This window comes from Oncorhynchus kisutch, unplaced genomic scaffold (genome assembly GCF_002021735.2).
Source record: "Oncorhynchus kisutch isolate 150728-3 unplaced genomic scaffold, Okis_V2 Okis09a-Okis19a_hom, whole genome shotgun sequence".
In the NCBI taxonomy this organism is placed as follows: domain Eukaryota; kingdom Metazoa; phylum Chordata; class Actinopteri; order Salmoniformes; family Salmonidae; genus Oncorhynchus; species Oncorhynchus kisutch.
The window spans coordinates 10,894,325-10,916,899 of record NW_022261985.1 but is presented as its reverse complement, the minus strand read 5'-3'; the positions used below and the strand labels follow the sequence as shown (position 1 = coordinate 10,916,899).

The 22,575-nt window shown below is 47.9% G+C and overlaps 1 protein-coding gene across 1 annotated transcript in view; it reads left to right on the top strand.

Annotated features, from left to right (window-relative positions):
- grip1 (glutamate receptor interacting protein 1) overlaps positions 1–22,575 on the top strand; it is a 253,128-nt gene that overhangs the window by 190,683 nt on the left and 39,870 nt on the right. The window contains 2 exon segments of the mRNA XM_031815294.1: positions 7,505–7,650; positions 22,068–22,212. Of these exon segments, the coding sequence (XP_031671154.1) occupies positions 7,505–7,650; positions 22,068–22,212 (291 nt within the window).

The following is a 22,575-nucleotide window of genomic DNA, read 5'->3' as shown; positions in this document are numbered from 1 at the left end:
GTGGCCAGGCTCCGTGTTCCGATGTTCAGTGGCCAGGCTCCGTGTTCCGATGTTCAGTGGCCAGGCTCCGTGTTCCGATGTTCAGTGGCCAGGCTCCCTGCTCCGTGTTCCGATGTTCAGTGGCCAGGCTCCGTGTTCCGATGTTCAGTGGCCATTCTCCATGTTCCGGTGTTCAGTGGCCAGGCTCCGTGTTCCGATGTTCAGTGGCCAGGCTCCGTGTTCCGATGTTCAGTGGCCAGGCTCCGTGTTCCGATGTTCAGTGGCCAGGCTCCGTGTTCCGATGTTCAGTGGCCAGGCTCCGTGTTCCGATGTTCAGTGGCCAGGCTCCATGTTCCGATGTTCAGTGGCCAGGCTCCGTGTTCCGATGTTCAGTGGCCAGGCTCCCTGCTCTGTGTTCCGATGTTCAGTGGCCAGGCTCCCTGCTCCATGTTCCGATGTTCAGTGGCCAGGCTCCGTGTTCCGATGTTCAGTGGCCAGGCTCCGTGTTCCGATGTTCAGTGGCCAGGCTCCGTGTTCCGATGTTCAGTGGCCAGGCTCCGTGTTCCGATGTTCAGTGGCCAGGCTCCGTGTTCCGATGGTCAGTGGCCAGGCTCCGTGTTCCGATGTTCAGTGGCCAGGCTCCCTGCTCCGTGTTCCGATGTTCAGTGGCCAGGCTCCGTGTTCCGATGTTCAGTGGCCAGGCTCCGTGTTCCGATGTTCAGTGGCCAGGCTCCGTGTTCCGATGTTCAGTGGCCAGGCTCCGTGTTCCGATGTTCAGTGGCCAGGCTCCCTGCTCCGTGTTCCGATGTTCAGTGGCCAGGCTCCGTGTTCCGATGTTCAGTGGCCAGGCTCCCTGCTCCCTGCTCCGATGTTCAGTGGCCAGGCTCCCTGCTCCCTGCTCCGATGTTCAGTTGCCAGGCTCCCTGCTCCGATGTTCAGTGGCCAGGCTCCCTGCTCCGTGTTCCGATGTTCAGTGGCCAGGCTCCCTGCTCCGTGTTCCGATGGTCAGTGGCCAGGCTCCCTGCTCCGTGTTCCGATGTTCAGTGGCCATGCTCCCTGCTCCGTGTTCCGATGTTCAGTGACCAGGCTCCCTGCTCCGTGTTCCGATGTTCAGTGGCCAGGCTCCCTGCTCCGATGTTCAGTGGCCAGGCTCCGTGTTCCGATGTTCAGTGGCCAGGCTCCCTGCTCCGTGTTCCGATGTTCAGTGGCCAGGCTCCCTGCTCCGTGTTCCGATGGTCAGTGGCCAGGCTCCCTGCTCCGTGTTCCGATGTTCAGTGGCCATGCTCCCTGCTCCGTGTTCCGATGTTCAGTGGCCAGGCTCCCTGCTCCGTGTTCCGATGTTCAGTGGCCAGGCTCCCTGCTCCGATGTTCAGTGGCCAGGCTCCGTGTTCCGATGTTCAGTGGCCAGGCTCCGTGTTCCGATGTTCAGTGGCCAGGCTCCGTGTTCCGATGTTCAGTGGCCAGGCTCCCTGCTCCGTGTTCCGATGTTCAGTGGCCAGGCTCCGTGTTCCGATGTTCAGTGGCCAGGCTCCATGTTCCGGTGTTCAGTGGCCAGGCTCCGTGTTCCGATGTTCAGTGGCCAGGCTCCGTGTTCCGATGTTCAGTGGCCAGGCTCCGTGTTCCGATGTTCAGTGGCCAGGCTCCGTGTTCCGATGTTCAGTGGCCAGGCTCCGTGTTCCGATGTTCAGTGGCCAGGCTCCATGTTCCGATGTTCAGTGGCCAGGCTCCGTGTTCCGATGTTCAGTGGCCAGGCTCCCTGCTCTGTGTTCCGATGTTCAGTGGCCAGGCTCCCTGCTCCATGTTCCGATGTTCAGTGGCCAGGCTCCGTGTTCCGATGTTCAGTGGCCAGGCTCCGTGTTCCGATGTTCAGTGGCCAGGCTCCGTGTTCCGATGTTCAGTGGCCAGGCTCCGTGTTCCGATGTTCAGTGGCCAGGCTCCGTGTTCCGATGGTCAGTGGCCAGGCTCCGTGTTCCGATGTTCAGTGGCCAGGCTCCCTGCTCCGTGTTCCGATGTTCAGTGGCCAGGCTCCGTGTTCCGATGTTCAGTGGCCAGGCTCCGTGTTCCGATGTTCAGTGGCCAGGCTCCGTGTTCCGATGTTCAGTGGCCAGGCTCCGTGTTCCGATGTTCAGTGGCCAGGCTCCCTGCTCCGTGTTCCGATGTTCAGTGGCCAGGCTCCGTGTTCCGATGTTCAGTGGCCAGGCTCCCTGCTCCCTGCTCCGATGTTCAGTGGCCAGGCTCCCTGCTCCCTGCTCCGATGTTCAGTTGCCAGGCTCCCTGCTCCGATGTTCAGTGGCCAGGCTCCCTGCTCCGTGTTCCGATGTTCAGTGGCCAGGCTCCCTGCTCCGTGTTCCGATGGTCAGTGGCCAGGCTCCCTGCTCCGTGTTCCGATGTTCAGTGGCCATGCTCCCTGCTCCGTGTTCCGATGTTCAGTGGCCAGGCTCCCTGCTCCGTGTTCCGATGTTCAGTGGCCAGGCTCCCTGCTCCGATGTTCAGTGGCCAGGCTCCGTGTTCCGATGTTCAGTGGCCAGGCTCCGTGTTCCGATGTTCAGTGGCCAGGCTCCGTGTTCCGATGTTCAGTGGCCAGGCTCCCTGCTCCGTGTTCCGATGTTCAGTTGCCAGGCTCCCTGCTCCGATGTTCAGTTGCCAGGCTCCGTGTTCCGATGGTCAGTGGCCAGGCTCCGTGTTCAGTGGTAGGACCCCCAGGGGGCCATTACCCCACATAATAAAAAACACCACGAGACGTCACACACACAATCGTTAGGACACACGTATAAACTGTGATTGAACCTCTCAACTGAAGTGGGCCAGCTTGACGAGTCGCTAGCTAACTAACGGATGTTGTCATCTCGTTGTGGGAGGCAGCGGACAAGGTTCTTCAATTAAATCCCCCAAAGGATGGAAACGGCTGTTCACGACTTTACACAGAAAGAGAGAGGGAATTCTCAGCTGGGGGGAGGTATAGAGGGGTAGAGGGATAGAGGGGTAGAGGGGTAGAGGGATAGAGGGGTAGAGGGATAGAGGGGTAGAGGGGTAGAGGGATAGAGGGATAGAGGGATAGAGGGATAGAGGGGTAGAGGGATAGAGGGGTAGAGGGATAGAGGGGTAGAGGGATAGAGGGATAGAGGGGTAGAGGTATAGAGGGGTAGAGGGGTAGAGGGGTAGAGGGATAGATGGGTAGAGGGATAGAGGGGTAGAGGGATAGAGGGGTAGCAGTAGCTACAAGTTGTGTGGAGCACACAAATACACACACACACAAATACACACACACACACACACACAAATACACACACACATATACACACACACACACACACACACACACACACACACACACACACACACACAACCTACAGACAGAGATGTAGTTTTAAACCCCTCCTCCTTCTGCAGTAACTGGGCTGGGTGTTCTCCGTGTTTACATCCAGACCCGTTACCAAGGCGACGCTGCATTCTGTTTACCACCAGGACTCTAACTAATTAACCCACATTCTGTCTCTGCCCTCATTTTGCCAGGCCTTACGCAACCAACACATATGTTTACCTTGGCTGCGGCCCAATTGGCACCTATTCCCTATGGGCCCTGGTCAAAACTAGTACACTATATAGAGAATAGAGTTCCATTTGGGATACAGATCTGGTAATTATGATGAGAGGAAGATGAGAGGAATTGGGTTATGCACTAATCAGTGATTATGATTCTCTCCCCAAAGCACCCAGTCCTGTTCTATCTAGGTGTTAGTTACCCCTGTCAAGGAGACAGAGGAGAGGCATCCTGTCCTGTTCTATCTAGGTATTAGTTACCCCTGTCAAGGAGACAGAGGAGAGGCACCCAGTCCTGTTCTATCTAGGTATTAGTTACCCCTGTCAAGGAGCCAGAGGAGAGGCACCCAGTCCTGTAATATCTAGGTATTAGTTACCCCTGTCAAGGAGACAGAGGGAAAGGCATCCTGTCCTGTTATATCTAGGTATTAGTTACCCCTGTCAAGGAGACAGAGGAGAGGCACCCAGTCCTGTTCTATCTAGGTATTAGTTACCCCTGTCAAGGAGACAGAGGGAAAGGCACCCAGTCCTGTTCTATCTAGGTATTAGTTACCCCTGTCAAGGAGACAGAGGAGAGCCACCCAGTCCTGTTCTATCTAGGTATTAGTTACCCCTGTCAAGGAGACAGAAGAGAGGCACCCAGTCCTGTTATATCTAGGTATTAGTTACCCCTGTCAAGGAGACAGAGGGAGAGGCATCCTGTCCTGTTATATCTAGGTATTAGTTACCCCTGTCAAGGAGACAGAGGGAAAGGCACCCAGTCCTGTTATATCTAGGTATTAGTTACCCCTGTCAAGGAGACAGAGGTAGAGGCACCCAGTCCTGTTATATCTAGGTATTAGTTACCCCTGTCAAGGAGACAGAGGAGAGGCACTGGGGAGTTATATCTAGGTGTTAGTTACCCCTGTCAAGGAGACAGAGGAGAGGCATCCTGTCCTGTTATATCTAGGTATTAGTTACCCCTGTCAAGGAGACAGAGGAGAGGCACCCAGTCCTGTTCTATCTAGGTATTAGTTACCCCTGTCAAGGAGACAGAGGAGAGGCACCCAGTCCTGTTATATCTAGGTATTAGTTACCCCTGTCAAGGAGACAGAAGAGAGGCACCCAGTCCTGTTATATCTAGGTATTAGTTACCCCTGTCAAGGAGACAGAGGGAGAGGCATCCAGTCCTGTTATATCTAGGTATTAGTTACCCCTGTCAAGGAGACAGAGGAGAGGCACCCAGTCCTGTTATAGCTAGGTGTTAGTTACCCCTGTCAAGGAGACAGAGCTAGCTAGGTATTAGTTACCCCTGTCAAGGAGACAGAGGAGAGGCACTGGGGAGTTATGATGTGATTCTAGTTTATATTCTGCTGCTCTATTAGAGAAGGTATGTTAATAAACCTTTTCCTCTCCGCTCTTGTTCTCGGGTATTTACCGTAACGATGACCTGGCTTTCAGGTAAATGGGCAGGTGTTGTCCCTTATACCTTTTAGGATTTAGACATTTTGGACATTAGTTAAAAAAATAAAAATAAAAATAAAAAAATACAGAGATTATTGGTCATTTTAATAATGAGGTTTTTTCTCTGGATTACATTGGAATATAAAATGTTGTTATGGGTGGTGGGAGGAGCCAGGAGGAGAAACCCTTAACTCTCCTCCCAGTGACTATGGGTGGTGGGAGGAGCCAGGAGGAGAAACCCTTAACTCTCCTCCCAGTGACTATGGGTGGTGGGAGGAGCCAGGAGGAGAAACCCTTAACTCTCCTCCCAGTGACTATGGGTGGTGGGAGGAGCCAGGAGGAGAAACCCTTAACTCTCCTCCCAGTGACTATGGGTGGTGGGAGGAGCCAGGAGGAGAAACCCTTAACTCTCCTCCCAGTGACTATGGGTGGTGGGAGGAGCCAGGAGGAGAAACCCTTAACTCTCCTCCCAGTGACTATGGGTGGTGGGAGGAGCCAGGAGGAGAAACCCTTAACTCTCCTCCCAGTGACTATGGGTGGTGGGAGGAGCCAGGAGGAGAAACCCTTAACTCTTCTCCCAGTGACTATGGGTGGTGGGAGGAGCCAGGAGGAGAAACCCTTAACTCTCCTCCCAGTGACTATGGGTGGTGGGAGGAGCCAGGAGGAGAAACCCTTAACTCTCCTCCCAGTGACTATGGGTGGTGGGAGGAGCCAGGAGGAGAAACCCTTAACTCTCCTCCCAGTGACTATGGGTGGTGGGAGGAGCCAGGAGGAGAAACCCTTAACTCTCCTCCCAGTGACTATGGGTGGTGGGAGGAGCCAGGAGGAGAAACCCTTAACTCTCCTCCCAGTGACTATGGGTGGTGGGAGGAGCCAGGAGGAGAAACCCTTAACTCTCCTCCCAGTGACTATGGGTGGTGGGAGGAGCCAGGAGGAGAAACCCTTAACTCTCCTCCCAGTGACTATGGGTGGCGGGAGGAGCCAGGAGGAGAAACCCTTAACTCTCCTCCCAATGACTATGGGTGGTGGGAGGAGCCAGGAGGAGAAACCCTTAACTCTCCTCCCAGTGACTATGGGGGGTGGGAGGAGCCAGTAGGAGAAATGAGGAATGAGAACAACTGAACAGTATTCTGTATTCTGCCTCTGTGTTGTCATGGTGAAGGGAGGGAAGGGAGCAAACTGATGACTGCTTGGGGTGCATTCCAAATGGCACCCTATTCCCTATGTAGTGCACTATGTTTGATCAAAACCCTATGTTCCCTGTTAACAGGTCTCTGTGAGTCTCATTTCATCAGTTTGTCTCTGTCAGGGCCTCCTGTTAACAGGTCTCTGTGAGTCTCATTTCATCAGCTTGTCTCTGTCAGGGCCTCCTGTTAACAGGTCTCTGTGAGTCTCATTTCAGCAGCTTGTCTCTGTCAGGGCCTCCTGTTAACAGGTCTCTGTGAGTCTCATTTCATCAGCTTGTCTCTGTCAGGGCCTCCTGTTAACAGGTCTCTGTGAGTCTCATTTCAGCAGCTTGTCTCTGTCAGGGCCTCCTGTTAACAGGTCTCTGTGAGTCTCATTTCAGCAGCTTGTCTCCGTCAGGCCTCCTGTTAACAGGTCTCTGTGAGTCTCATTTCATCAGCTTGTCTCTGTCAGGGCCTCCTGTTAACAGGTCTCTGTGAGTCTCATTTCAGCAGCTTGTCTCTGTCAGGGCCTCCTGTTAACAGGTCTCTGTGAGTCTCATTTCAGCAGCTTGTCTCTGTCAGGCCACCTGTTAACATAACTCTGTTTGAGTCTCTGACAGAGTTAAACATGCATTACATCTGCGTATCTGTTTATGTTGGGGGGGGGGGGGGGGGGGGGGGGTTCTGGATTAGGATTCTGTCTGTGTGTTGGTGAGAACTATGACTGTGTACAGTATGTGGACGCATGATGAGTAATGGATGTTTCTAGACGAGATCAATTCAGATCAGTGTTTATGTTGTGAAAGAACAGCATGTGAGCAACACTGAACTGGTGTTGTAACCAGTCTTATCAACTGACCACATTTACACATAGTACACACTGTAGAATATAGGACTGAAGACAGTCCTGGTCACCTCTAAACCCTGGTCTGTGTGTTCCTCTCCCCAGGACTGGGACTCTGGAGCTGGGGGACAAGCTGCTGGTCACCTCTAAACCCTGGTCTGTGTGTTCCTCTCCCCAGGACTGGGACTCTGGAGCTGGGGGACAAGACTGGTCATCTCTAAACCCTGGTCTGTGTGTTCCTCTCCCCAGGACTCTGGAGCTGGAGGACAAGCTGCTGGTCACCTCTAAACCCTGGTCTGTGTGTTCCTCTCCCCAGGACTGGGACTCTGGAGCTGTGGGACAAGCTGCTGGTCACCTCTAAACCCTGGTCTGTGTGTTCCTCTCCCCAGGACTGGGACTCTGGAGCTGGGGGACAAGCTGCTGGTCACCTCTAAACCCTGGTCTGTGTGTCCTCTCCCCAGGACTGGGACTCTGGAGCTGGGGGACAAGACTGGTCACCTCTAAACCCTGGTCTGTGTGTTCCTCTCCCCAGGACTGGGACTCTGGAGCTGGGGGACAAGCTGCTGGCCATCGATAACATCCGGCTGGACAACTGCTCCATGGAAGACGCTGTTCAGATTCTCCAGCAGTGTGAAGAACTGGTGAAGCTCAAGATCCGCAAGGACGAGGACAACTCAGGTAGTGCGTACACACTGGACACACACACACACACACACACACACACACTGGACACACACACACACACACTGGACACACACACACACTGGACCCAACCTCTCTGCTAGTCAAAACCACTGAACCAACCCCTCTGTTAGTCAAAACCAATGAACCAACCTCTCTGTTAGTGAAAACCACTGAACCAACCTCTCTGTTAGTCAAAACCACTCACCTAACCTCTCTGCTAGTCAAAACCACTGACCCAACCTCTCTGCTAGTCAAAACCACTGAACCAACCTCTCTGTTAGTGAAAACCACTGAACCAACCTCTCTAGTAGTCAAAACCACTGTACCAACCTCTCTGTTAGTCAAAACCACTGAACCAACCTCTCTAGTAGTCAAAACCACTGTACCAACCTCTCTGTTAGTCAAAACCACTGAACCAACCTCTCTATTAGTCAAAACCGCTGAACCAACCTATCTGTTAGTCAAAACCACTGACCCAACCTCTCTGTTAGTCAAAACCACTGAACCAACCTCTCTAGTAGTCAAAACCACTGAACCAACCTCTCTAGTAGTCAAAACAACTGTACCAACCTCCCTGTTAGTCAAAACCACTGACCCAACCTCTCTAGTAGTCAAAACCACTGACCCAACCTTTCTGTTAGTCAAAACCACTGAACCAACCTCTCTAGTAGTCAAAACCACTGAACCAAACTCTCTAGTAGTCAAAACCACTGTACCAACCTCTCTGTTAGTCAAAACCACTGACCCAACCTCTCTAGTAGTCAAAACCACTGACCCAACCCCTCTGTTAGTCAAAACCACTGAACCAACCTCTCTAGTAGTCAAAACCACTGAACCAAACTCTCTAGTAGTCAAAACCACTGTACCAATCTCTCTGTTAGTCAAAACCACTGTACCAACCTCTCTAGTAGTCAAAACCACTGACCCAACCCCTCTGTTAGTCAAAACCACTGAACCAACCTCTCTGCTAGTCAAAACCACTGAACCAACCTCTCTATTAGTCAAAACCACTGAACCAACCTATCTGTTAGTCAAAACCACTGACCCAACCTCTCTGTTAGTCAAAACCACTGTACCAACCTCTCTAGTAGTCAAAACCACTGAACCAACCTCTCTAGTATTCAAAACAACTGTACCAACCTCCCTGTTAGTCAAAACCACTGACCCAACCTCTCTAGTAGTCAAAACCACTGACCCAACCTCTCTGTTAGTCAAAACCACTGAACCAACCTCTCTAGTAGTCAAAACCACTGAACCAAACTCTCTAGTAGTCAAAACCACTGTACCAACCTCTCTGTTAGTCAAAACCACTGACCCAACCTCTCTAGTAGTCAAAACCACTGACCCAACCCCTCTGTTAGTCAAAACCACTGAACCAACCTCTCTAGTAGTCAAAACCACTGAACCAAACTCTCTAGTAGTCAAAACCACTGTACCAATCTCTCTGTTAGTCAAAACCACTGTACCAACCTCTCTAGTAGTCAAAACCACTGACCCAACCCCTCTGTTAGTCAAAACCACTGAACCAACCTCTCTAGTAGTCAAAACCACTGAACCAACCTCTCTGTTAGTCAAAACCAGTGTACCAACCTCTCTGTTAGTCAAAACCACTGTACCAACCTCTCTGTTAGTCAAAACCACTGTACCAACCTCTCTGCTAGTCAAAACCACTGACCCAACCTCTCTAGTAGTCAAAACCACTGTACCAACCTCTCTGTTAGTCAAAACCACTGTACCAACCTCTCTGCTAGTCAAAACCACTGTACCAACCTCTCTGTTAGTCAAAACCACTGTACCAACCTCTCTGCTAGTCAAAACCACTGACCCAACCTCTCTAGTAGTCAAAACCACTGTACCAACCTCTCTGTTAGTCAGAACCACTGTACCAACCTCTCTGTTAGTCAAAACCACTGACCCAACCTTTCTAGCAGTCAAAACCACTGACCCAACCTCTCTGTTAGTCAAAACCACTGTACCAACCTCTCTGTTAGTCAAAACCACTGAACCAACCTCTCTGTTAGTCAAAACCACTGTACCAACCTCTCTAGTAGTCAAACCACTGACCCAACCTCTCTGTTAGTCAAAACCACTGACCCAACCCCTCTGTTAGTCAAAACCACTGAACCAACCTCTCTAGTAGTCAAAACAACTGTACCAACCTCTCTGTTAGTCAAAACCACTGACCCAAGCTCTCTGTTAGTCAAAACCACTGAACCAAACTCTCTAGTAGTCAAAACCACTGACCCAACCTCTCTGCTAGTCAAAACCACTGAACCAACCCCTCTGTTAGTCAAAACCAATGAACCAACCTCTCTGTTAGTGAAAACCACTGAACCAACCTCTCTGTTAGTCAAAACCACTCACCTAACCTCTCTGCTAGTCAAAACCACTGACCCAACCTCTCTGCTAGTCAAAACCACTGAACCAACCTCTCTGTTAGTGAAAACCACTGAACCAACCTCTCTAGTAGTCAAAACCACTGTACCAACCTCTCTGTTAGTCAAAACCACTGAACCAACCTCTCTAGTAGTCAAAACCACTGTACCAACCTCTCTGTTAGTCAAAACCACTGAACCAACCTCTCTATTAGTCAAAACCGCTGAACCAACCTATCTGTTAGTCAAAACCACTGACCCAACCTCTCTGTTAGTCAAAACCACTGAACCAACCTCTCTAGTAGTCAAAACCACTGAACCAACCTCTCTAGTAGTCAAAACAACTGTACCAACCTCCCTGTTAGTCAAAACCACTGACCCAACCTCTCTAGTAGTCAAAACCACTGACCCAACCTCTCTGTTAGTCAAAACCACTGAACCAACCTCTCTAGTAGTCAAAACCACTGAACCAAACTCTCTAGTAGTCAAAACCACTGTACCAACCTCTCTGTTAGTCAAAACCACTGACCCAACCTCTCTAGTAGTCAAAACCACTGACCCAACCCCTCTGTTAGTCAAAACCACTGAACCAACCTCTCTAGTAGTCAAAACCACTGAACCAAACTCTCTAGTAGTCAAAACCACTGTACCAATCTCTCTGTTAGTCAAAACCACTGTACCAACCTCTCTAGTAGTCAAAACCACTGACCCAACCCCTCTGTTAGTCAAAACCACTGAACCAACCTCTCTGCTAGTCAAAACCACTGAACCAACCTCTCTATTAGTCAAAACCACTGAACCAACCTATCTGTTAGTCAAAACCACTGACCCAACCTCTCTGTTAGTCAAAACCACTGTACCAACCTCTCTAGTAGTCAAAACCACTGAACCAACCTCTCTAGTATTCAAAACAACTGTACCAACCTCCCTGTTAGTCAAAACCACTGACCCAACCTCTCTAGTAGTCAAAACCACTGACCCAACCTCTCTGTTAGTCAAAACCACTGAACCAACCTCTCTAGTAGTCAAAACCACTGAACCAAACTCTCTAGTAGTCAAAACCACTGTACCAACCTCTCTGTTAGTCAAAACCACTGACCCAACCTCTCTAGTAGTCAAAACCACTGACCCAACCCCTCTGTTAGTCAAAACCACTGAACCAACCTCTCTAGTAGTCAAAACCACTGAACCAAACTCTCTAGTAGTCAAAACCACTGTACCAATCTCTCTGTTAGTCAAAACCACTGTACCAACCTCTCTAGTAGTCAAAACCACTGACCCAACCCCTCTGTTAGTCAAAACCACTGAACCAACCTCTCTAGTAGTCAAAACCACTGAACCAACCTCTCTGTTAGTCAAAACCAGTGTACCAACCTCTCTGTTAGTCAAAACCACTGTACCAACCTCTCTGTTAGTCAAAACCACTGTACCAACCTCTCTGCTAGTCAAAACCACTGACCCAACCTCTCTAGTAGTCAAAACCACTGTACCAACCTCTCTGTTAGTCAAAACCACTGTACCAACCTCTCTGCTAGTCAAAACCACTGTACCAACCTCTCTGTTAGTCAAAACCACTGTACCAACCTCTCTGCTAGTCAAAACCACTGACCCAACCTCTCTAGTAGTCAAAACCACTGTACCAACCTCTCTGTTAGTCAGAACCACTGTACCAACCTCTCTGTTAGTCAAAACCACTGACCCAACCTTTCTAGCAGTCAAAACCACTGACCCAACCTCTCTGTTAGTCAAAACCACTGTACCAACCTCTCTGTTAGTCAAAACCACTGAACCAACCTCTCTGTTAGTCAAAACCACTGTACCAACCTCTCTAGTAGTCAAACCACTGACCCAACCTCTCTGTTAGTCAAAACCACTGACCCAAGCTCTCTGTTAGTCAAAACCACTGAACCAAACTCTCTAGTAGTCAAAACCACTGACCCAACCTCTCTGTTAGTCAAAACCACTGACCCAACCCCTCTGTTAGTCAAAACCACTGAACCAACCTCTCTAGTAGTCAAAACCACTGACCCAACCTCTCTGTTAGTCAAAACCACTGTACCAACCTCTTTGTTAGTCAAAACCACTGAACCAACCTCTCTAGTAGTCAAAACAACTGTACCAACCTCTCTGTTAGTCAAAACCACTGTCCTTGTTAGATATAATTCACCTGACCAGGCCTGTCATACCTAAAACGAAGCGTGTGAGTTAACACTCACTCCAACCCATCTCTACAGCCCTAGGATATCACCATCAACATGTTCCTTCTATTTCCAGCAATTACATTCATCATTTATTTCAAAAATAGCGACAGAAATTTTTAAAAAATTAGGCTTCAATTGCGAGTCGTATTCAATGATTCATTCCCCCCAGTCTCACTGACTGAATGATGGAGTTGATGAGGTCAGTATGAAGTCTGACAGAACAGCACATGGTTGATTCATTCCTCCCAGTCTCACTGACTGAATGATGGAGTTGATATGATGTCTGACAGAACAGCACATGGTTGATTCATTCCTCCCAGTCTCACTGACTGAATGATGGAGTTGATATGATGTCTGACAGAACAGCACATGGTTGATTCATTCCCCGCAGTCTCACTGACTGAATGATGGAGTTGATGAGGTCAGTATGAAGTCTGACAGAACAGCACATGGTTGATTCATTCCTCCCAGTCTCACTGACTGAATGATGGAGTTGATGAGGTCAGTATGAAGTCTGACAGAACAGCACATGGTTGATTCATTCCTCCCAGTCTCACTGACTGAATGATGGAGTTGATGAGGTCAGTATGAAGTCTGACAGAACAGCACATGGTTGATTCATTCCTCCCAGTCTCACTGACTGAATGATGGAGTTGATGAGGTCAGTATGACGTCTGACAGAACAGCACATGGAGACAGAGCCAAGCCCCTATGGACTTGACTGGTACTAATTAAGAATGAGTAGAATTTTAAATGTAGAATTAAAATTACAACAAAATGTCTGGGTTTACACAGGCAGACCAAATCTATTTTTTTTCTTCTCACTAATGTGTCTTTTGACCAATCAGATCAGAGCTGAAAAATAATTTGATGTGAAAAGATCTGATGGGATTGGGACCTTCCAAAAGAATTGGGGCTTCCTGTGTAAACCCAGCCCACTGGAGATAACACAGTCCTTCTCACCACATCGTTTCCTGAAAGAACTGGGCTTCCTGTGTAAACCCAGCCCACTGGAGATAACACAGTCCTGTCCACCACACCGTTTCCTGAAAGAACTGGGCTTCCTGTGTAAACCCAGCCCACTGGAGATAACACAGTCCTGTCCACCACACCGTTTCCTGAAAGAGTATTCTCAGTTCCCCATAACCTATCGCAATGCAGCAGGAGACCCCACCACGGCCAATCATCACAGAGCTATTACTCTGTACGCATATTAGGCTTAGATTAGTTTAATTGGAACAAATGAAACGCTTTGTTTGTTCAATCAGACCATTTAACAACCAACGCGTCCCCACGGGGACGTGATGAACCAATCGGCTCACAAAGGGGGGAGGGGGGGGGGGGCATCAGACATCCATGTTTACTGATTCATCTGTTTCCATGTCTCTCAAATGGCACCCTATTCCCTTTAGAGGGGCCCTATAGGCCCTGGTCAAAAGTAGTGCACTAGAAAGGGGAAAAGGGGGTGTAATTTGGGATGCGCCCTATGTGTCTAGTGTCTGTTTGGTTCCGTTGGTTATTTGTTTGAACGAGGAACTAAATATTTCTAATTGAAGTTGTAATGAAACAGAGATAATCAGGTTCCTTCACTGTTATTACTAATGTAGTCGGAGTGTTTAAACAACACACACACACACACACACACACATCCTCAAAGAGCTTCCCATATTAATGTGTTGCAGGCAGAGTGTATCTGTCACTTTAGCTACGCGTCTCCTCCTGGCTCCTCCCACCACCCATAGTCACTGGGAGGAGAGTTAAGGGTTTATCCTCCTGGCTCCTCCCACCACCCATAGTCACTGGGAGGAGAGTTAAGGGTTTCTCCTCCTGGCTCCTCCCACCACCCATAGTCACTGGGAGGAGAGTTAAGGGTTTCTCCTCCTGGCTCCTCCCACCACCCATAGTCACTGGGAGGAGAGTTAAAGGTTTCTCCTCCTGGCTCCTCCCACCACCCATAGTCACTGGGAGGAGAGTTAAGGGTTTCTCCTCCTGGCTCCTCCCACCACCCATAGTCACTGGGAGGAGAGTTAAGGGTTTCTCCTCCTGGCTCCTCCCACCACCCATAGTCACTGGGAGGAGAGTTAAGGGTTTCTCCTCCTGGCTCCTCCCACCACCCATAGTCACTGGGAGGAGAGTTAAAGGTTTCTCCTCCTGGCTCCTCCCACCACCCATAGTCACTGGGAGGAGAGTTAAGGGTTTCTCCTCCTGGCTCCTCCCACCACCCATAGTCACTGGGAGGAGAGTTAAGGGTTTCTCCTCCTGGCTCCTCCCACCACCCATAGTCACTGGGAGGAGAGTTAAGGGTTTCTCCTCCTGGCTCCTCCCACCACCCATAGTCACTGGGAGGAGAGTTAAGGGTTTCTCCTCCTGGCTCCTCCCACCACCCATAGTCACTGGGGGGAGAGTTAAGGGTTTATCCTCCTGGCTCCTCCCACCACCCATAGTTACTGGGAGGAGAGTTAAGGGTTTCTCCTCTGGCTCCTCCCACCACCCACAGTCATTGGGAGGAGAGTTAAGGGGTTCTCCTCTGGCTCCCCTCATTCCAGGCTTGCCCGGTGTAGGCCTTCATTGTAAAACAGAATTTATTCTTAAACTGACTTGCCTAGAGAAATACATGTTAAATAAAAAATACAAATTAAATCCTACTAAATCATAATGAATAAGAGATCACATCCTGGTTCAGCACTCGTACTCTGAGATGCTTCTGTTATCTAGCTCTACCCTGTTATCTGGCTCTACACTGTTATCTGGCTCTACACTGTTATCTAGCTCTACACTGTTATCTGGCTCTACACTGTTATCTAGCTCTACACTGTTATCTAGCTCTACACTGTTATCTAGCTCCACACTGTTATCTAGCTTGAAGCTGTTATCTAGCTCTACACTGTTATCTAGCTCTACACTGTTATCTAGCTCTATACTGTTATCTAGCTCCACACTGTTATCTAGCTCTACACTGTTATCTAGCTCTACACTGTTATCTAGCTCTATACTGTTATCTAGCTCTATACTGTTATCTAGCTCTATACTGTTATCTAGCTCTATACTGTTATCTAGCTCCACCCTGTTATCTAGCTCTACACTGTTATCTAGCTCTACACTGTTATCTAGCTCTACACTGTTATCTAGCTCTACACTGTTATCTAGCTCTACACTGTTATCTGGCTCTACACTGTTATCTAGCTCTATACTGTTATCTAGCTCTATACTGTTATCTAGCTCTATACTGTTATCTAGCTCCACACTGTTATCTAGCTCTACACTGTTATCTAGCTCTACACTGTTATCTAGCTCTACACTGTTATCTAGCTCTACACTGTTATCTAGCTCTACACTGTTATCTGGCTCTACACTGTTATCTAGCTCTACTCTGTTATCTGGCTCTACACTGTTATCTAGCTCTACACTGTTATCTAGCTCTACACTGTTATCTAGCTTTACCCTGTTATCTAGCTCTACACTGTTATCTAGCTCTACACTGTTATCTATCTCTACACTGTTATCTGGCTCTACACTGTTATCTAGCTCTACACTGTTATCTAGCTCTACACTGTTATCTAGCTCCACACTGTTATCTAGCTTGGAGCTGTTATCTAGCTTGGAGCTGTTATCTAGCTCTACACTGTTATCTAGCTCCACACTGTTATCTAGCTCTACACTGTTATCTAGCTCTACACTGTTATATAGCTCTACACTGTTATCTAGCTCTACACTGTTATCTAGCTCCACACTGTTATCTAGCTTGGAGCTGTTATCTAGCTCTACACTGTTATCTAGCTCCATGCTGTTATCTAGCTCTACACTGTTATCTAGCTCTACACTGTTATCTAGCTCTACACTGTTATCTAGCTCTACACTGTTATCTAGCTCTATGCTGTTATCTAGCTCTACACTGTTATCTAGCTCTATACTGTTATCTAGCTTGGAGCTGTTATCTAGCTCTACACTGTTATCTAGCTCTACAGTGTTATCTAGCTCCACACTGTTATCTAGCTCCATGCTGTTATCTAGCTCTACACTGTTATCTATCTCTACACTGTTATCTGGCTCTACACTGTTATCTAGCTCTACACTGTTATCTAGCTCTACACTGTTATCTAGCTCCACACTGTTATCTAGCTTGGAGCTGTTATCTAGCTCTACACTGTTATCTAGCTCTACACTGTTATCTAGCTCCACACTGTTATCTAGCTCTACACTGTTATCTAGCTCTACACTGTTATATAGCTCTACACTGTTATCTAGCTCTACACTGTTATCTAGCTCCACACTGTTATCTAGCTTGGAGCTGTTATCTAGCTCTACACTGTTATCTAGCTCCATGCTGTTATCTAGCTCTACACTGTTATCTAGCTCTACACTGTTATCTAGCTCTACACTGTTATCTAGCTCTACACTGTTATCTAGCTCTATGCTGTTATCTAGCTCTACACTGTTATCTAGCTCTATACTGTTATCTAGCTTGGAGCTGTTATCTAGCTCTACACTGTTATCTAGCTCTACAGTGTTATCTAGCTCCACACTGTTATCTAGCTCCATGCTGTTATCTAGCTCTACACTGTTATCTAGGTCTATACTGTTATCTAGCTTGGAGCTGTTATCTAGCTCTACACTGTTATCTAGCTCTACAGTGTTATCTAGCTCCACACTGTTATCTAGCTCCACACTGTTATCTAGCTCCACACTGTTATCTAGCTCTACACTGTTATCTAGCTTGAAGCTGTTATCTAGCTCCACCCTGTTATCTAGCTCTACACTGTTATCTAGCTCTACACTGTTATCTAGCTCTACCCTGTTATCTGGCTCTACACTGTTATCTAGCTCTACACTGTTATCTAGCTCTACACTGTTATCTAGCTCCACACTGTTATCTAGCTCTACACTGTTATCTAGCTCTACACTGTTATCTAGCTCTACACTGTTATCTAGCTCCACACTGTTATCTAGCTCTACACTGTTATCTAGCTCTACACTGTTATATAGCTCTACACTGTTATCTAGCTCTACACTGTTATCTAGCTCCACACTGTTATCTAGCTTGGAGCTGTTATCTAGCTCTACACTGTTATCTAGCTCTACAGTGTTATCTAGCTCCACACTGTTATCTAGCTCCATGCTGTTATCTAGCTCTACACTGTTATCTAGCTCTACACTGTTATCTAGCTCTACACTGTTATCTAGCTCTACACTGTTATCTAGCTCTATGCTGTTATCTAGCTCTACACTGTTATCTAGCTCTATACTGTTATCTAGCTTGGAGCTGTTATCTAGCTCTACACTGTTATCTAGCTCTACAGTGTTATCTAGCTCCACACTGTTATCTAGCTCCATGCTGTTATCTAGCTCTACACTGTTATCTAGCTCTATACTGTTATCTAGCTTGGAGCTGTTATCTAGCTCTACACTGTTATCTAGCTCTACAGTGTTATCTAGCTCCACACTGTTATCTAGCTCCACACTGTTATCTAGCTCCACACTGTTATCTAGCTCTACACTGTTATCTAGCTTGAAGCTGTTATCTAGCTCCACCCTGTTATCTAGCTCTACACTGTTATCTAGCTCTACACTGTTATCTAGCTCTACCCTGTTATCTAGCTCTACACTGTTATCTAGCTCTACCCTGTTATCTAGCTCTACACTGTTATCTAGCTCTATACTGTTATCTAGCTCTACACTGTTATCTAGCTCTACACTGTTATCTAGCTCTACACTGTTATCTAGCTCTACCCTGTTATCTAGCTCTACCCTGTTATCTAGCTCTACACTGTTATCTAGCTCTACCCTGTTATCTAGCTCTACCCTGTTATCTAGCTCTACACTGTTATCTAGCTCTACCCTGTTATCTAGCTCTACACTGTTATCTAGCTCTACCCTGTTATCTAGCTCTACACTGTTATCTAGCTCTACACTGTTATCTAGCTCTACACTGTTATCTAGCTCTACCCTGTTATCTAGCTCTACACTGTTATCTAGCTCTACACTGTTATCTAGCTCTACCCTGTTATCTAGCTCTACACTGTTATCTAGCTCTACACTGTTATCTAGCTCTACACTGTTATCTAGCTCTACCCTGTTATCTAGCTCTACACTGTTATCTAGCTCTACCCTGTTATCTAGCTCTACCCTGTTATCTAGCTCTACACTGTTATCTAGCTCTACCCTGTTATCTAGCTCTACACTGTTATCTAGCTCTACACTGTTATCTAGCTCTACACTGTTATCTAGCTCTACCCTGTTATCTAGCTCTACACTGTTATCTAGCTCTACACTGTTATCTAGCTCTACCCTGTTATCTAGCTCTACACTGTTATCTAGCTCTACACTGTTATCTAGCTCTACACTGTTATCTAGCTCTACACTGTTATCTAGCTCTACCCTGTTATCTAGCTCTACACTGTTATCTAGCTCTACCCTGTTATCTAGCTCTACACTGTTATCTAGCTCTACACTGTTATCTAGCTCTACACTGTTATCTAGCTCTACCCTGTTATCTAGCTCTATACTGTTATCTAGCTCTACACTGTTATCTAGCTCTACCCTGTTATCTAGCTCTATACTGTTATCTAGCTCCACCCTGTTATCTAGCTCTACACTGTTTTTTATTTTTTTATTTTTTTATTTTTTTATTTCACCTTTATTTAACCAGGTAGGCTAGTTGAGAACACCTTTATTTAACCAGGTAGGCTAGTTGAGAACACCTTTATTTAACCAGGTAGGCTAGTTGAGAACACCTTTATTTAACCAGGTAGGCTAGTTGAGAACACCTTTATTTAACCAGGTAGGCTAGTTGAGAACACCTTTATTTAACCAGGTAGGCTAGTTGAGAACACCTTTATTTAACCAGGTAGGCTAGTTGAGAACACCTTTATTTAACCAGGTAGGCTAGTTGAGAACACCTTTATTTAACCAGGTAGGCTAGTTGAGAACACCTTTATTTAACCAGGTAGGCTAGTTGAGAACAAGTTGTCATTTGCAACTGCGACCTGGCCAAGATAAAGCATAGCAGTGTGAGCAGACAACAAAGAGTTACACATGGAGTAAACAATTAACAAGTCAATAACACAGTAGAAAACAAAGGGGGAGTCTATATACAATGTGTGCAAAAGGCATGAGGAGTTAGGCAAATAATTAAAATTTTTCAGATTAACACTGGAGTGATGAATGATCAGATGGTCATGTACAGGTAGAGATATTGGTGTGCAAAAGAGCAGAAAAGTAAATAAATATAAACAGTATGGGGATGAGGTAGGTGAGAAAGGGTGGGCTATTTACCAATAGACTATGTACAGCTGCAGCGATCGGTTAGCCGCTCAGATAGCTGATGTTTGAAGTTGGTGAGGGAGATAAAAGTCTCCAACTTCAGCGATTTTTGCAATTCGTTCCAGTCACAGGCAGCAGAGTACTGGAACGAAAGGCGGCCAAATGAGGTGTTGGCTTTAGGGATGATCAGTGAGATACACCTGCTGGAGCGCGTGCTACGGATGGGTGTTGCCATCGTGACCAGTGAGCTGAGATAAGGCGGAGCTTTACCTAGCATGGACTTGTAGATGACCTGGAGCCAGTGGGTCTGGCGACGAATATGTAGCGAGGGCCAGCCGACTAGAGCATACAAGTCGCAGTGGTGGGTGGTATAAGGTGCTTTAGTGACGAAACGGATGGCACTGTGATAGACTGCATCCAGTTTGCTGAGTAGAGTGTTGGAAGCCATTTTGTAGATGACATCGCCGAAGTCGAGGATCGGTAGGATAGTCAGTTTTACTAGGGTAAGCTTGGCGGCGTGAGTGAAGGAGGCTTTGTTGCGGAATAGAAAGCCGACTCTTGATTTGATTTTCGATTGGAGATGTTTGATATGAGTCTGGAAGGAGAGTTTGCAGTCTAGCCAGACACCTAGGTACTTATAGACGTCCACATATTCTAGGTCGGAACCATCCAGGGTGGTGATGCTAGTCGGCTTGCCCGGTGTAGGCCTTCATTGTAAAACAGAATTTATTCTCTACACTGTTATCTAGCTCCATGCTGTTATCTAGCTCTACCTTGTTATCTAGCTCTACACTGTTATCTAGCTCTACCCTGTTATCTAGCTCTACCCTGTTATCTGGCTCTACACTGTTATCTAGCTCTACACTGTTATCTAGCTCTACCCTGTTATCTAGCTCTACACTGTTATCTAGCTCTACCCTGTTATCTAGCTCTACCCTGTTATCTAGCTCTACCCTGTTATCTAGCTCTACACTGTTATCTAGCTCTACACTGTTATCTAGCTCTACACTGTTATCTAGCTCCATGCTGTCGTACAGTGAGCTCCAAAAGGATCATTGCTGTTGTTCTGGCTCTACCCTGTTATCTAGCTCTACCCTGTTATCTAGCTCTACACTGTTATCTAGCTCCATGCTGTCGTACAGTGAGCTCCAAAGGATCATTGTTGTTGTTCTGGCTCTACACTGTTATTTAGCTCCACCCTGTTATCTAGCTCCACCCTGTTATCTAGCTCCACCCTGTTATCTAGCTCTACCCTGTTATCTAGCTCCACCCTGTTATCTAGCTCTACCCTGTTATCTAGCTCCACCCTGTTATCTAGCTCTACCCTGTTATCTAGCTCCACCCTGTTATCTAGCTCCACCCTGTTATCTAGCTCCACCCTGTTATCTAGCTCCACCCTGTTATCTAGCTCCACCCTGTTATCTAGCTCCACTCTGTTCTCCAGCACATTGTATTTGAAATGCTACAATGACTATGAGGTTGAATGAGTTTCTCACTCATCATTATTTTGAGATTCATTCAAGACTGTCCGTAACCATGGTAACATCCACATGAATTTAGAAGTGTTTAGAAAACGTATTCTATTCTTATTTATACAATTAAAGTGACTCCAAAATGACACAATGCATTATTTACCATTCATTTCTATTGGGCACAAAATAATCTGAAACACAACCAAAACAAACAGCAAATGCATCCAACCAATTTGAGGCACAAGCTTGATGTTGTCATTGCTATGGATACGGGACTAAACACTTCACTTTTTACTACTTCCGTTATTAGTGAACTTGTCCCAATACTTTTGGTCCCTTAAAATGGGGGGATTATGTACAGAAAATGCTGTAATTTCTAAACGGTCCGAACCCTATATGGTCTATGGTCTTAACCCTGGTCTTAACCCTTGTATTAACCCTGGCCCTAACCCTGGTCTTAACCCTGGTCTTAAACCTGGTCTTAACCCTGGTCTTAACCCTGGCCCTAACCCTGGTCCTAACCCTGAACCTGACCCTGCTCCTAACCCTGAACCTGACCCTGGTCCTAACCCTGGTCTTAACCCTGACCCTATCCCTGGTCCTAACCATGAACCTGACCCTGGTCCTAACCCTGGTCTTAACCCTGGTCTTAACTCGGGTCCTAACCCTGGTCCTAACCCTGAACCTGACCCTGGTCCTGGTCCTAACCATGAACCTGACCCTGGTCCTAACCCTGGTCTTCACCCTGGTCTTAACCCTGGCGCTAACCCTGGTCCTAACCCTGGTCTTAACCCTGGTCCTAACCCTGGTCTTAACCCTGGCCCTAACCCTGGTCTTAACCCTGGCCCTAACCCTGGTCTTAACCCTGGTCTTCACCCTGGTCTTAACCCTGGTATTAACCCTGGTCCTAACCCTGAACCTGACCCTGGTCTTAACCCTGGTCTTAACCCTGGTCCTAACCCTGGTCCTAACCCTGAACCTGACCCTGGTCCTAACCCTGGTCCTAACCCTGGTCCTAACCCTGACCAGTGCTTGTCCCAGCATGGGGACAGAGTTGTAAAGCCAAGGGACGGAGGTAGACACTGTGCTGTCCTGTGTTCCAGACGAACAGGAGCTGTCTGGATCCATCATCTACACGGTGGAGCTGAAGAGATATGGAGGCCCGCTGGGGATCACCATCTCAGGCACAGAGGAGCCCTTTGACCCCATCGTCATCTCCAGCCTCACCAAGGGAGGACTGGCAGAGAGGTGAGAGAGCTAGGGGGTGGGGGTCGAGAGGTGAGAGAGCTAGGGGGTGTGGGTAGCTGGTAGAGACAAGGGACAGGGCAATGGGGTGTGGGTAGCTGGCAGAGACAGGGGACAGGGGGTGTGGGTAGCTGGCAGAGACAGGGGAATGGGGTGTGGGTAGCTGGCAGAGACAGGGGACAGGGGGCGTGGGTAGCTGGCAGAGACAGGGGACAGGGCAATGGGGTGTGGGTAGCTGGTAGAGATAGGGGACATGGGGAGTGGGTAGCTGGTAGAGACAGGGGACATGGGGTAGCTGGTAGAGACAGGGGACAGGATGGAAGATGACAGACAGGGAACAGGATGGAAGATGACAGACAGGGAACA